The 12,343-nt window shown below is 48.2% G+C and overlaps 1 protein-coding gene and 1 long non-coding RNA gene across 2 annotated transcripts; one reads left to right on the forward strand and one right to left on the reverse strand.

Moving 5' to 3' along the window:
- Nucleotides 1-1,557: 1,557 nt before the first annotated feature.
- LOC117835846 (uncharacterized) lies at nt 1,558-4,912 on the reverse strand. The gene is made up of 2 exons (XR_004635970.2): nt 2,561-4,912; nt 1,558-1,972 (listed from the first exon to the last, which is right to left on the reverse strand). It is a non-coding gene; the product is annotated as an uncharacterized lncRNA (long non-coding RNA).
- A 5,633-nt stretch (nt 4,913-10,545) lies between these two features.
- Nucleotides 10,546-12,285, forward strand: LOC117838902 (leucine-rich repeat extensin-like protein 6). The gene is made up of 2 exons (XM_034719102.2): nt 10,546-11,305; nt 11,409-12,285. Exons 1-2 carry the CDS (start codon nt 10,752-10,754, stop codon nt 12,049-12,051), a joined length of 1,197 nt encoding a protein of 398 aa, XP_034574993.1. The 5' UTR covers nt 10,546-10,751; the 3' UTR covers nt 12,052-12,285.
- The last annotated feature ends 58 nt before the right edge of the window (nt 12,286-12,343 follow it).

Genomic DNA, 12,343 nt, shown 5'->3' on the forward strand with positions numbered 1-12,343 from the left:
GCTGAAGCAAACAGAGCAATATATATTTCGACTTCCCTGACAGATATGGCTAATGATATATTTGGGGTTTGATAACCGTGGATGGTAACGAGCTTTACACACTAATTTAGCAACTTTTGGTACGGTGCATCAACCTACTGCATGTGAACATTTTACTCAGCTGGTTGCTGATGGCATATGCTTGTCCATATGCTCGCAGGTGTACTGGTGGCATGAGTGCATGACAATAAGTATCGACCAAGAAAGCCCAAGTACTTCAATCGGGTGCATACTGGATATGAATGGAATAAATACAACCAAACTCATTATGACCATGACAACCCACCTCCTAAAATTGTCCAAGGCTACAAGTTCCATATATTTTACCCTGATCATGTCGATAAATCAAAAGGCTCCAACTTACAGTACAGAGAAAGATATACGAGGATATTGTAAGCTTTGTGCCTGCATTTGTTTAGTTTTATTTTCCTTAGCTTTATCCAGGGGCAGCTTACCCAATTTGTTTTCCTCCACAGGCTTTCCCTATTGTGAACAAGGAATGGGAATACTCGCACAAGAAGGGTTCAAGTGTACGTTTGAGCGTGGGATTCTCCATCTCTATTTCAACTTCAAGCGTTACCGCTACAGGCGTTGAAGTAGTACCTCGGAGGCAGTAAAGAACTGGATCCGTTGAACTGCTGCATGGCGGTTCTGCCGTCTGCTCACATGGATATCACAGTCAAGTATGCGTCCTCGACATAGATCCTGTGCCAAATGAGAACACACTTTTACAGTACTGATTTCTCCCCATTTTGGGAGTTTGTACTTGTACGATATTACAACCTAGCAAGCTGATAGTTCTCTATCAAAACTACTTTCAGTAGAATGGAGATACGTACTACTCCATCCGTTCCAAATTATAGGTCGTTTAACTTTTTTAAGTTCATAGATATTATTATGCATCTAGATATAATATATGTCTAGACCTTTAAAAGTCAAAACGGCTTATTGAATTCCAACCAAAGGCAATAATCACGAACCAAACCAACAACAGGGCACTTTTCACTCTGATAAGCATTCCTGGACTCTGGAATTAGTGGGATGGCATCACTTGCAGAGTCCCGCCAAGGAGGCGCAAGACCTTAGCGCCCGTGTCCCCATGGCAAGCAGACCAAAACCCAGCAGAGGACACACCAGCAATGAAATCTTATCCTGTATCCAAACTTACAGAAATTATGACAATGCAGCAAAGGATTCCACTCTATCCTTTGTACAGTGGAAGCAGGCCAGAAACAACAACGAATAAAACTTGCGAACCCGTCAAGACTTGAAAGGGCCCACAGTTGCTATTGTCAACATCCATTTGGTTCTGTTAACTCATTGGAAGTCAAGTTACAAGCCACGAACTTGATGAAGTACAAACTTGTAAAGGGACTTGACCATCCAAAGTCCAAAACCAAATAGATCAGGACCGATGTAATAAAAAAGATTCAAATAAATCTCATTTTCTCCAGAAACACAACATGTTAAGCAAACCGAGCAGCAAGGCAGATGGGCAAACAGCAGCCATCGAGAACATAAAACTTAAAGAGTACTTGCATTGGTTCCATCCAGAGTTTCAGGCCTTGAAAACCAACAAGCTCAGTTATAATCTAGCTACTTCGAATACCAAGATGACAGTACGGTAACCAGGACCAAAATCAGGACAAGTCCATCATAAGAAAACTACCACCATCAACCACTTCTCACCAACATCTTGGCATCCCGATCAAAAAAGAGAACACCCCATCATTAACCAAACTTGGAGCAGTTCAGCAGTAGAACATAACGTCCTTGACGTTGTCCTTGATCTTCGGAAGTTGGCGCACCTCCACAGGACCCTCACGAGCTGCCTGTCCGCTGCTACCAGGGGTCGAGCCACCGTCCGAGCTTTCTCCTTCCACATAGTAGCGAGCACAGAATGCAGCAAGGTGGGCATAGTAGGCAGGCGCGACTGGAAAGCAAAGAGCATCCCATCAGTGATGTCTCGTTAAACAAATATTTAACAACTACAACATATAAGAATATCAAGAAATGATGTACGGTTCAAGAAAGTAGATGCTCATAGTATTGGTACAGCCTTACAGGCAACAGTAGGATTAACCATAACAAAGAAAATATGATCATGAATCCAGCAGATAAAGATTATTTTAGAGTTGGCAACAATATCTTTGGCTACTTATTTCAATGAAAATTCAGATAACACATTGCAGAGACATTAAGAATACTATGTGTGACTCAGTGAACCGATCTACTTTGGCTATACAACAACATGCTACCAAGACTGTGTTATCCACTACTACAATTTGCAGTTAGAATATCAAAGAACTAGAAATTTTCTCAAGTTTTATGTTCACAGAAAAAGAGCTTATATCAGTGAATCAAGCTTCAACTGAGCAAATTACAGTAGGAAACAAAACCCACTGGCACAGCACGGGGCAATCTACATGGCAATGCATCAGCAATTTTCAAATAACATGCTGCAAAGATTGTGTTACCCATTACTCTAGTTTGCAAATAAACTGAACAGAGGTTAACTTACCTCTGATACATCACTCTGGAGGGAGTAGATATCCTAGAATCTCTGGTATCTTTATTTCAGTTTTGCAAGCGATTTTCCCTACCCTGATAAATCCAGAGTAGCCAAACTCGGAGAGGTTTGTCAGCGGGTTAGGCTTACCAGCTGAACCAGAATAACCAATCTTAAGCTCCGTGGGCAGATGGGATGGCCTGAGCCGCTTTGGTGCAGGTGCATCTGCACATTCACTTGATGCAGCTCGCTTCTTTGAGTTTAGGGAATTCGGTTTAAGACCTTAGAGATGTGTAAAAAGAGTTTGGATTGTTCGAAATGGCTTGTGGGATCATCTAATATTCTGGGGAATTTTGGTGGAATTTTTGGATAAAAGGAATGGGTAGAATAACATTTGGTGTGCACTAAGTGGGGAGTACCTAGCAATTTTGGGACGGATGGGAGGCTGACAAGTGGGGACGGGTCAACGTGGTCAGTGGGACGCGCCGGGGTCTACTGTGGCGTGGACCGGGATGGTGGACGCGTGGACCAGAGGCGACGGCGTCTTCGGCGACGGGGTTGAGCGGCGGCGGAGCTGGGATAGCGAGGTTCGGCCGCTCTAGGACCAAGGCCTCACGGGGGAGGGTGTCTAACGCCACGCAGTGCTCCTCGACTTCGACCCGGCCCGGCTCTAGGGGATAGAGCGTGGCGGCGGGTGGAGGAGGCGCGGCGGTTTCCTAAGCCGGCGAGGAGAGGAGAGCAGGTGGTGCGAGGTGGAGAGGTGGGGTGGCGGGGCTATTTATAGCCCCGGGAATTTCCCGTAGATGGGCTTGTGCCGGCGGACGGAGCTAGCGGCGAGCGGATAAGCTCGCCGGCCATTAATGGCGGGCATGTGCGGGGTGCGCCGGTGCGGTGCAGGTGCAGAGGGCAAGAGGGAGGCTCTGGCGTGGGGTGAGGGGTTGGGTTGACGTGGCGTGATGTGGCGGACGCAGGGCGCTCCTCGGAGTGGCAGGAGCAGGCCGTCGTGGCCACGCCGTGGCGTCGCGCGTGCAGGTGCGTGTGGCCGGCGGTGAGAGAGGGGAGGTGGCTTCCTGACAGGGAAGGTGGGCGAGGCGTTCCCGCAATAGTGCGGTGCGCTCGTCACCAGACTGGGAGGCGGCCGGGGGAGGCGGATCGGGCAGTGGCCGCGCCGGCGTGTAAGGGGGGATGCACGGGCGTGCGAGAGAGGGAAAAGGGGGAGAGGAGGAAGACAACAACGACGAGGCCGCGGTGGGATGGGCCAAGCTGGGCCGTACGGGAGGAAGGGGAGGAGGGGCCGAGCGAGTCGGGCCGAAAGGAGGAGAGGGGAGAGGGTTTAGGCGGGCCAGGCCGAAGGGAGAAGCGGGCCGAGTCAGCCGAGCCGGGAGAAGGGGTGGCAGCCCAGTTAGGAGGTTTAGCTATTTGTTTGAGAGGGTTTAGGGTTTGAATTCAAATTTGAACTAGGTTCAAATTTTGAGAGATGTTCAAGTTGGAGAGATGTTTAAGAGCTTTGGATCTTTCCTATTTTCTAGAGCACACAAATGCACAAGCAAATGATGTCTATGCATGAATGAATATATTCTATGAAATTTAAATAGGGATGGAGAATTAAGGATTAAATCTAGTTTATTTAAAAAAAATTAATAAGTCCCTATTTTTTAGTGTTTTAAATTTGGGGATGTTACAAGATCAGGGCAGGACCTGCGAAGGCCCCACAACACCCTGCCCACTTCATGACTCAGGAAGAACTGGGTTGTACCAGAGGCATTAAATGCGGACGTGGCCTCCTGACTGCCCCGCGCGGAGATATGACCTGGCGAGGGGAGCCGACCTTTAGCCAGAGGGTCCGAGGGTGAAGTTACACCCTTTGGACTGCCCAGGACACCTCGAAGGACGAGGCCGCGCGCGGTTGTACGTGCCCACGCGCCCCGATGTCGTCATCATCAGCACCGCCAGAGCGACCCATCAAGGTCAAGACTCTGCCCCCACGTTAGGTCCCGTACAGGCCCGCAGACAAGGCAGGGCCCAGCGTCGGGCGTGATAGCGTGGGATGGCCGTAATCATACTAAAGAGGTCGGGGAAAGCCCAGACGAGCGACACGCCCCGCCCCGACCACCAACCCAAGCCTGCCCACTCATTGTCGATACGGACGTTAGCAACGGCTCCCGTTCCGTTCACTGCCATGGGGTTGGCGGACGGGATAGAAGCACACCGCGGGACAGGCCAGGCCGTGCATAAGCGGCTCATGCCGCACAGGAGTCACCGTACAAGGCGTGCGAAGCCCACGACCAACCAAGGGGATAGGACAAAGAATCCCCTTGGTACAAAGAAGACCCGACCACGCCACAACCCCCGACCTCTGAGGTCGAGGACCCCCTCCATTTCTTAACATTTGTCGTCCAGTCCCTGAACTATATAATAGGAATCGGGCCTTCTTTCTCCCTCTCTCTCGCATTCGCACACACACCTACATTGCATGAACGCTTGCTTGCAAGCACCTTGTTGTAAGCCCAGTACACTCGATCCAAGAAACACGACTCCTGCCGAAACTGGATGTAGGTATCTTCCCGAACTAGTATAATTCCTTTGTGTCTCGTGTGCAAGCTATCGGAAGTGAGGAGAACGCAGCGTACAATTACTAGTTGGCGGTACAAAACAACGACAAAATTTGATCAAATTTGAAACAGTTTGACTCCTCGAGGAATGAGAGTTACATTTTTTTTGGGATGGAGGGAGTATTAAGAGTAATGAATTATATGGTTCAAAGAATTTAATTGAATTACACCATCTATGATCATCTATAATTTGATTTACGGAACCAAACCCATCCTTAATTAATAATCTACGTGCGTGAGCTCTCCGGTTTAATGCCGGTCCCATACGTGCACTGTTACATTGTGAAATGCCACACGCTGACACGCACTGCCAGGGAAAAAGGGAAGGTCAGGGTAGTTACTACGGTCGGGACCATGTCACTGCTTGTTCTCACTCGCACACGCCGTTTGCGCGTTGACGAGGACTTAGCAATGTACATCGTTTCGTCGTCGTTCAGACCGTCTCATTTCAATTCGTTATCGAGCCGATGCGGTAAAATATCGTACATGCTCTGATCACATTTTACAGACTGCCGGCCGACCACGGGGTATTACTTTATCTGGCACAATACTTCATTTATTTCAAATTCTAAATTATTCTAACTTTTTAGAAAGTCAAATTATTTTACGTTTGATCAAAACTATAAAAAGAGTTATAAAGATTTATGGTACTGAATAACTATATTATGAAAATATATTTAATAAAAATTCTAACGGTGCTTATATGCACTTACATAAATATTAATATTTTATTGTATAAATTTGATTAAACTTGAGATACTTTGACTTTTCCAAAAAGTTGGACTTACAATTTGGAACTGAGAAGCAGCTACTTGCAGTTACAACAGGTAAAGTTCTATTGAAAAAAGATTAAAATGAGAGAAAAATAAATGGGAGTGTAGTGTAGGTGCTACGCATAGTAATCCGCGGTTGACACGACACGCGTGCGTGACCAAACGTAACCGAATCTTCCTATCCTGCAGTTGGTGATCGAGCATGCACGCAGTGGTTGGGCAGGCACACGTCAAGCAAATCCCTCTCCTCCCCTCTCCAAGATGGGATGGAAATGGTCGCCTCGTAGCCCTCACCGTTCCTAACGACGCCGAGAACCAAACGAGATAAGGAAGCTTCTATTTTTTGTCGCGATACTTTTTTCTTTCTTTCTTGTGTAGCTTATCGTGAAAAAGATCACATCTGATCTGCGAAGTGCAAGTTGCACGCGTTAGTCTTCGTTGTGACGTAAGAGCAGAGCAGACGTCGTCTCGGCGTGTCTATATCACTATATGCATGCGTTTTTCTGCATATCGTACTATACACTTTTCATAATGAACAGTTACTAACCAAAATGTCGTCGACGTAGTATTTGTCAGCATTTTTCCCAGAATAAATATTTTTAGAACCTAGGAAAATTTTGTTTACAATCATCTAATTGGGCAGGAAAAAAAGCATGTATGAACATGTCTTAAGACGAATGGACACTGCTAGGGAAAGCGCCTTTAAACCCGCTTTAGTACTGGTTGTGCAACCAGTATCGCTAGATTAGTACTAAAGGGGACCTTTAGTACCGGGTCAAATAACTGTTACTAAAGGCGTATTAAAAAATTAAAAAAAAACAAAAATCCCCCGACCGGACCCGCTAGATCCTGCCCCCGCCCGACCGCACCCTGTCGTTGTCTGCCGGAGCTCTAGCCGCACAGCACCTCAGCCCCTCCTTGGCCGTACCCCGCCACCGCCCTAGCCACACGTCGGATCTGAGAGAGAGAGGGAGGGAGGCCTCACCCGCCGCTCCCTCTCGCCAAAGCTTCGCCGTGCCCTCCTGCTGACGCTCCGCCGTCGCGCACTCCCGCCAGAGCTCCATCGCGCCCTCCCTTGCCTCCCCCGCTCCTTGCCCCACCGCCGCTCCTCGCCACATGTAAGAGGTGAGGGGTGAGCGGAGGGGGGAGAAGAGGGGCGGCGACAGGAGGGAGGGAGAGAGGAGCAGGGGTGGGAGATAAGGAGGGTGTGGGCCGGGTGAGCGCGTGGGGTGAGAGATAAGTTGGGGGGAGGGGCTGACGTGTGAGGGGCCTTTAGTAACGGGTGAAGCCTCCACCGGGTACTAAAGGCCCTCAGGCACATTATTACTGGGTGGAAGCTTCACCCGGTACTAATTCGCAACCTTTAGTACCCGGTGAAGCCTCCACCCGGTACTAAAGGGGACCGGGTGAAGCTTCCACCAGGTAATAAAGGGGTCACGGGGGTCTCCTCGGGGACTAGCCGCTAGATCCGTTACTAATGCTAACATTAGTACCGGGTCCAAAAAGTAACACGTAATTAGCCTAGGGACGAATGCTCAATTTTCCAGTAGTGGAACGTGACTAACTCCATCGAGCTAGTGGCATTAATTTTATCAAACTGAAAATTCAAACCTGATGAATGTTGTACCTTCTCGTCTACGAAAAATGCATGCCATCGGCGACCTCATATAAATTAAAATGCTCAGCAAAGCGGAACCAGATCAATACATGTATGTAGTATGACACATCATCCAACATTTGGGTTGAAATTATCTCCAATGATGGTTGCACAGACCCCTGGCATAATTCAGAAGCATAATGCCATATGGAGTATTTGGTCAACACAAGCAGCCGACACAGGGGGAGCGGCTAAGACGTCATAATAAGCAATAAAAAAAACTGGGAGCAATTAGAAGAAGTAAGCGTGTCAATAACTCTTAGCATGCATGCATGCATGCATAGCATGAATGATAGCTATTTGGTAATTAGAACAGCCATCTCCATCAGCTGCAACAACTAGCAAACACTTGACCAAGAAATGATAACAAATTCCCAGAAACATACGAGGGCCGTCTCGCGAAAGAAACACGAGAATTTTGAGGGATTATTATTTCTTAGGGCAAGTTTATAGGACATGTGTCGTATTTTGTGGCCCGGCAGTCCAAAGAGGGTTACCCAAGTGGTTAATTTATAGACAGAGGGGATCGCAAGATCAATAACTCGAAGGTGATTGCGAGAACACGAGGGACACAAAGGGTTTAGACATGTTCGAACCTCCGGAGGGTAATACCCTACGTCCTGTATGTTTAGTGGTTTGTATTGCTTGTAAATCGAGATAGATGAGATTGTTGGGATTGGATTGGTTGCTCTCGGGAGGCGCCCCTGGCCGCTTATATTGGCTGCTGATTGAGGGATTACAAGTCGGTTTGGATCTGGACTAGTCGGCTATTACATGGAAACCTAGCAGAGTTCGGCTACAACCCGCGTCCTGCAATATCCGAGCTGATCTTGAATCATCTGACCTTCCTTACCTTGTACTCTAAGTATCTTCACATCCTTGATCCGCACGCCCTGATCGAGTAGGCCCACTTGTTAGATCCGGCCAGTATCCTGGTTGAGGGGATCCATGGGTACCCGTATCCCTTGGTACCAGTTCATTAGAGATTGCAGCGGCATTGTTGCTTTCCAAATAGTGCCTGCACAACTGGAGAAACCGATGTTTTAACAGATGATGCTTAAATGGGCGCTGTACCATGGCACCAATGCACTAGAACCACATTATTAAAGTAAATGAAAATTACATATTCAGGGCAACAAATGAAAGGATCACACATCAACACATCATGGGCGAAAACGAGAGCAATATCTCACCAACGGCCAATGCAATGGGCGATTCAACGAACCTGACGTGCCACCAGATTGTGCTGCTGCGATGAACAACAGCAGCAAGCCGCAGGTCACGTCAGAATCTGATGCAAACGGTTCTGTGCCGGGGTGTGATGTGAAGGTCTCGAGCTGCAGCCTGGGGTAGTGCAAATCATGTGATCAGATTATGATGAGAAAATCCCACTGGTCAAGAGAAAGAGGATGAATTAAGATAGGGTTTATGGAGGATGGTTGACCCACCACCTTACATCCGCAATATAATGCGATGAATTGACCACCATCTGAAACCAAGATATATTTCAAAAGAGATCTGGAACAAAGATGCAGGCCTATCATAAGCAACACTTCTGCACCAACAGACAAGTAGTATTTATATCTCAATATTTTTCTATGCCCGTATTCTTTTCTTAAAAATATCACAGATATATATATAATAGTGTTTGTTGAGTTTTTATCAGGCATGACAGCAACTGGCAAATTGATAAACCTGCCGATTTCAGTTTATCCCATTGGAAAGTTACAGAGCCTGACGTGATCCAACGCGTTATCATTCTGATTACTTAGTCCACTATTTATTGGTTTTAAGTACACCAACTTTTCAGCTAAAAAAAGTACAACAACTATATGCCCTGTTTCATCTACTCAAATTGTAGTCAATGGTTGTTCATACCTTCAAAACTAAATGCGAGTATTTGTTTCTTTAGATAGGAGTTAGGAGTCATGTATCATTGATAGAGTTAAAAAGAATCTTTCTAGAGTAGAGCAAAAAGGCCTAGGAAATAGGGCTTAATTTATTTTTAAGAAGAAATTAGGCTATTAGTAGCAAAGTGATATGGCTGATCGGCTAAATCCTCACACAAAAGTAGACTATAACACTAGCTGAAATTGATGACCACTGAGACTGAGACTGAGACAGAATAGTGAATACAGAAAAAAAAAGCTGCTCCCCCTCTACTATTATTCCAAACAGGAAGCATCCTTGAAGCCGCCAGATCGTCAAAATTCGTGCAGGCGGCATAATTTTGGTTGTTTCTGTTGATTAGGTCGTGCAAGCATAAGCATAGAGGCTAAAAAAGATTATAAACAAAGTTAAAGGAATAGCACAAGCGGCCAACAAACACGGGGAATAACTAGACCCAAAGGCAATTATGTCTTTTACTTTAGTGCAAGGAAAAGTACTAGTACTGATACGATTTTAAAGGTACCGATACTTGGCTTTCTCATGTCATCATTTGATTGAGCACTACAAACCATCTTTTAGTGTGCATGATTTGAAAATCAGAGAAAGAAGAACGTAATCAATCAAGATCAGTGAAAAAGGCACTAACAGTAACAGGATCTTATGAGTGGGTGAGATTTCAAGATCATCTTATTTAAAAGGATGAGATTTGCAGTCACAAGAACAACCCCCACTGTTCAAGACAAGAATTGGAAGAACTCAGTTGTCCATTCATTAACAATAAATGGGGAATGGCTCTACGCTCCATGTTGGTACAAATCCTGAACCAAGTGAGTAGCACGGGACAACAATGTCTGTCACTAGCAACAAACACTGGTCCTGGGTTTTTTTTGACTATGCCCACCGCCACGAAAAGGGCCAAAAACTTCGACACAACAGCAAGAAAGCGAAAGGATCACGAATTCACGAGCAGCCGAGTCAATTAGGTAGGGAAAAAGGGAGTCACTCCACCCCTTTTGTCGTGCCCCTCAACACGAACAAAATCGTCACAAACGAAGTGGTCAACCGTCGCCAATGATCCAAACACAATAGCACATTAAACAAAGATAGAAGCCATGAGCAAATGATGCACGCACACAAAGCCTAAAATACAAGTCACAGGAGCCCCAAATGAAGCGCCTATATATACCAAATTGAACACACGGCAACAGCACACGCACTGAACACAAATCAGCAGTAGGCACAACCAAACATTCCATTGTCCTTACCGTTGCATGCAGGAACGCGCGGCCCGGCCGGCCATGACGAGGATGAGCTTGACGGCGGCGGCGGTGGTGTTTTTGGTGCTCGCGGTCGCCTGGCCGCTGCTGGCCTCGGCCCAGCCGGCGCCAAGCATGCCTCCGCCGTCCCCTCCTGCGGCGGCGGCCACGAACAACTCCCGGCTGGAGAAGGCGTACGTCGCGCTGCAGGCGCTGAAGCGCGCCATCACCGACGACCCCAAGAAGCTGACCAAGAACTGGTGCGGGCCCGACGTGTGCAACTACTTCGGCGTGTACTGCGCGGCGGCGCCCGACGACTCGTGCCAGCGCACGGTGGCCGGTGTGGACCTCAACCACGGCGACCTCGCCGGGACGCTCCCGGAGGAGCTGGGCCTCCTGTCCGACCTCGCCGTCTTCCACCTCAACTCCAACCGCTTCTCCGGCTCCCTCCCCGAGTCCCTCCGCTCCCTCCACCTCCTCCACGAGATCGACGTCAGCAACAACCAGCTCACCGGCCCCTTCCCGTCGCAGCTCCTCTGCCTCCCCAACGTCCAGTACGTCGACATCAGGTAAGCTCAGCACCCTTATACTATGCACAAATACAGCTGAACCTGCGAACCTGCGAAGATTTTTCATGAGTGCACCTGATGTGTTGCATATGTACGTGCGAAGGTTTAACAACTTCTGCGGCGAGGTGCCGGCGGCGATCTTCGAGAAGAAGATCGACGCGCTATTCATCAACAACAACCACTTCGAGTTCACCCTGCCGGAGAGCTTCACCAACTCGACGGCGTCGGTGATCGTGCTGGCGAACCTGCCGCGGGTGGGCGGCTGCCTGCCGAGCAGCATCGGCGACATGGCCGGGACGCTCAACGAGCTGATCCTCCTCAACAGCGGCATCTCCTCCTGCATCCCGCCCGAGATCGGCAAGCTGGACAAGCTCACCGTTCTCGACCTCAGCTTCAACAGCATCACCGGCACGCTGCCGGACACCATCGGCAACATGCGCGCGCTGGAGCAGCTCGACGTCGCGCACAACCAGCTCGCTGGCGAGATACCCGAGAGCATCTGCGAGCTGCCGCACCTCAAGAACTTCACCTACTCGTACAACTTCTTCTGCGGCGAGCCGCACCGGTGCCTCGAGGTGCCGCGCATCGACGACAGGCAGAACTGCATCGCCGGGCGCCCCGACCAGCGACCCGGCGAGGAGTGCATCTCGTTCCTGCACCGGCCCAAGGCGCACTGCGACGCCCACGGGTGCGTCGCGCCACCGCCACCCCCTCCCGTGCACGCTCACCCTCCGCCGGCGTACTGATCTGTGGTAATACTGTAACATGTAATTGCTTGCTGCCTTTGTGGTGCGAAAATTAAAGGGTGAGTGCATACACATGGTATATACTGTAATCTTTATTTTTCAACAAAAGAGTAATAATGATTCATAGATTTGCTTTTCGGAATGGTATGCGTGTTCTTGAAAAAAGAAAAAGTATTTGCATTGCAGAACTCAACTGAAAGTTTGGTGAAAGAGACTTGTCAGTGTATTCCTTTATTGTTTCTTGTACTGGGGTTTTAATGTTCTAGTACTTAAAGTCATAGCTAAATCATTT

This window comes from Setaria viridis, chromosome 9 (genome assembly GCF_005286985.2).
Source record: "Setaria viridis chromosome 9, Setaria_viridis_v4.0, whole genome shotgun sequence".
Taxonomy (NCBI): domain Eukaryota; kingdom Viridiplantae; phylum Streptophyta; class Magnoliopsida; order Poales; family Poaceae; genus Setaria; species Setaria viridis.

Excerpts from the sequence above, each read along its gene's own strand:
- LOC117838902 (XM_034719102.2), top strand. The coding sequence starts at position 10,752 with ATGCAGGAACGCGCGGCCCGGCCGGCCATGACGAGGATGAGCTTGACG. Across the intron at positions 11,306-11,408 it reads GTCCAGTACGTCGACATCAG|GTTTAACAACTTCTGCGGCG; the intron begins GTAAGCTCAGCA and ends GTACGTGCGAAG.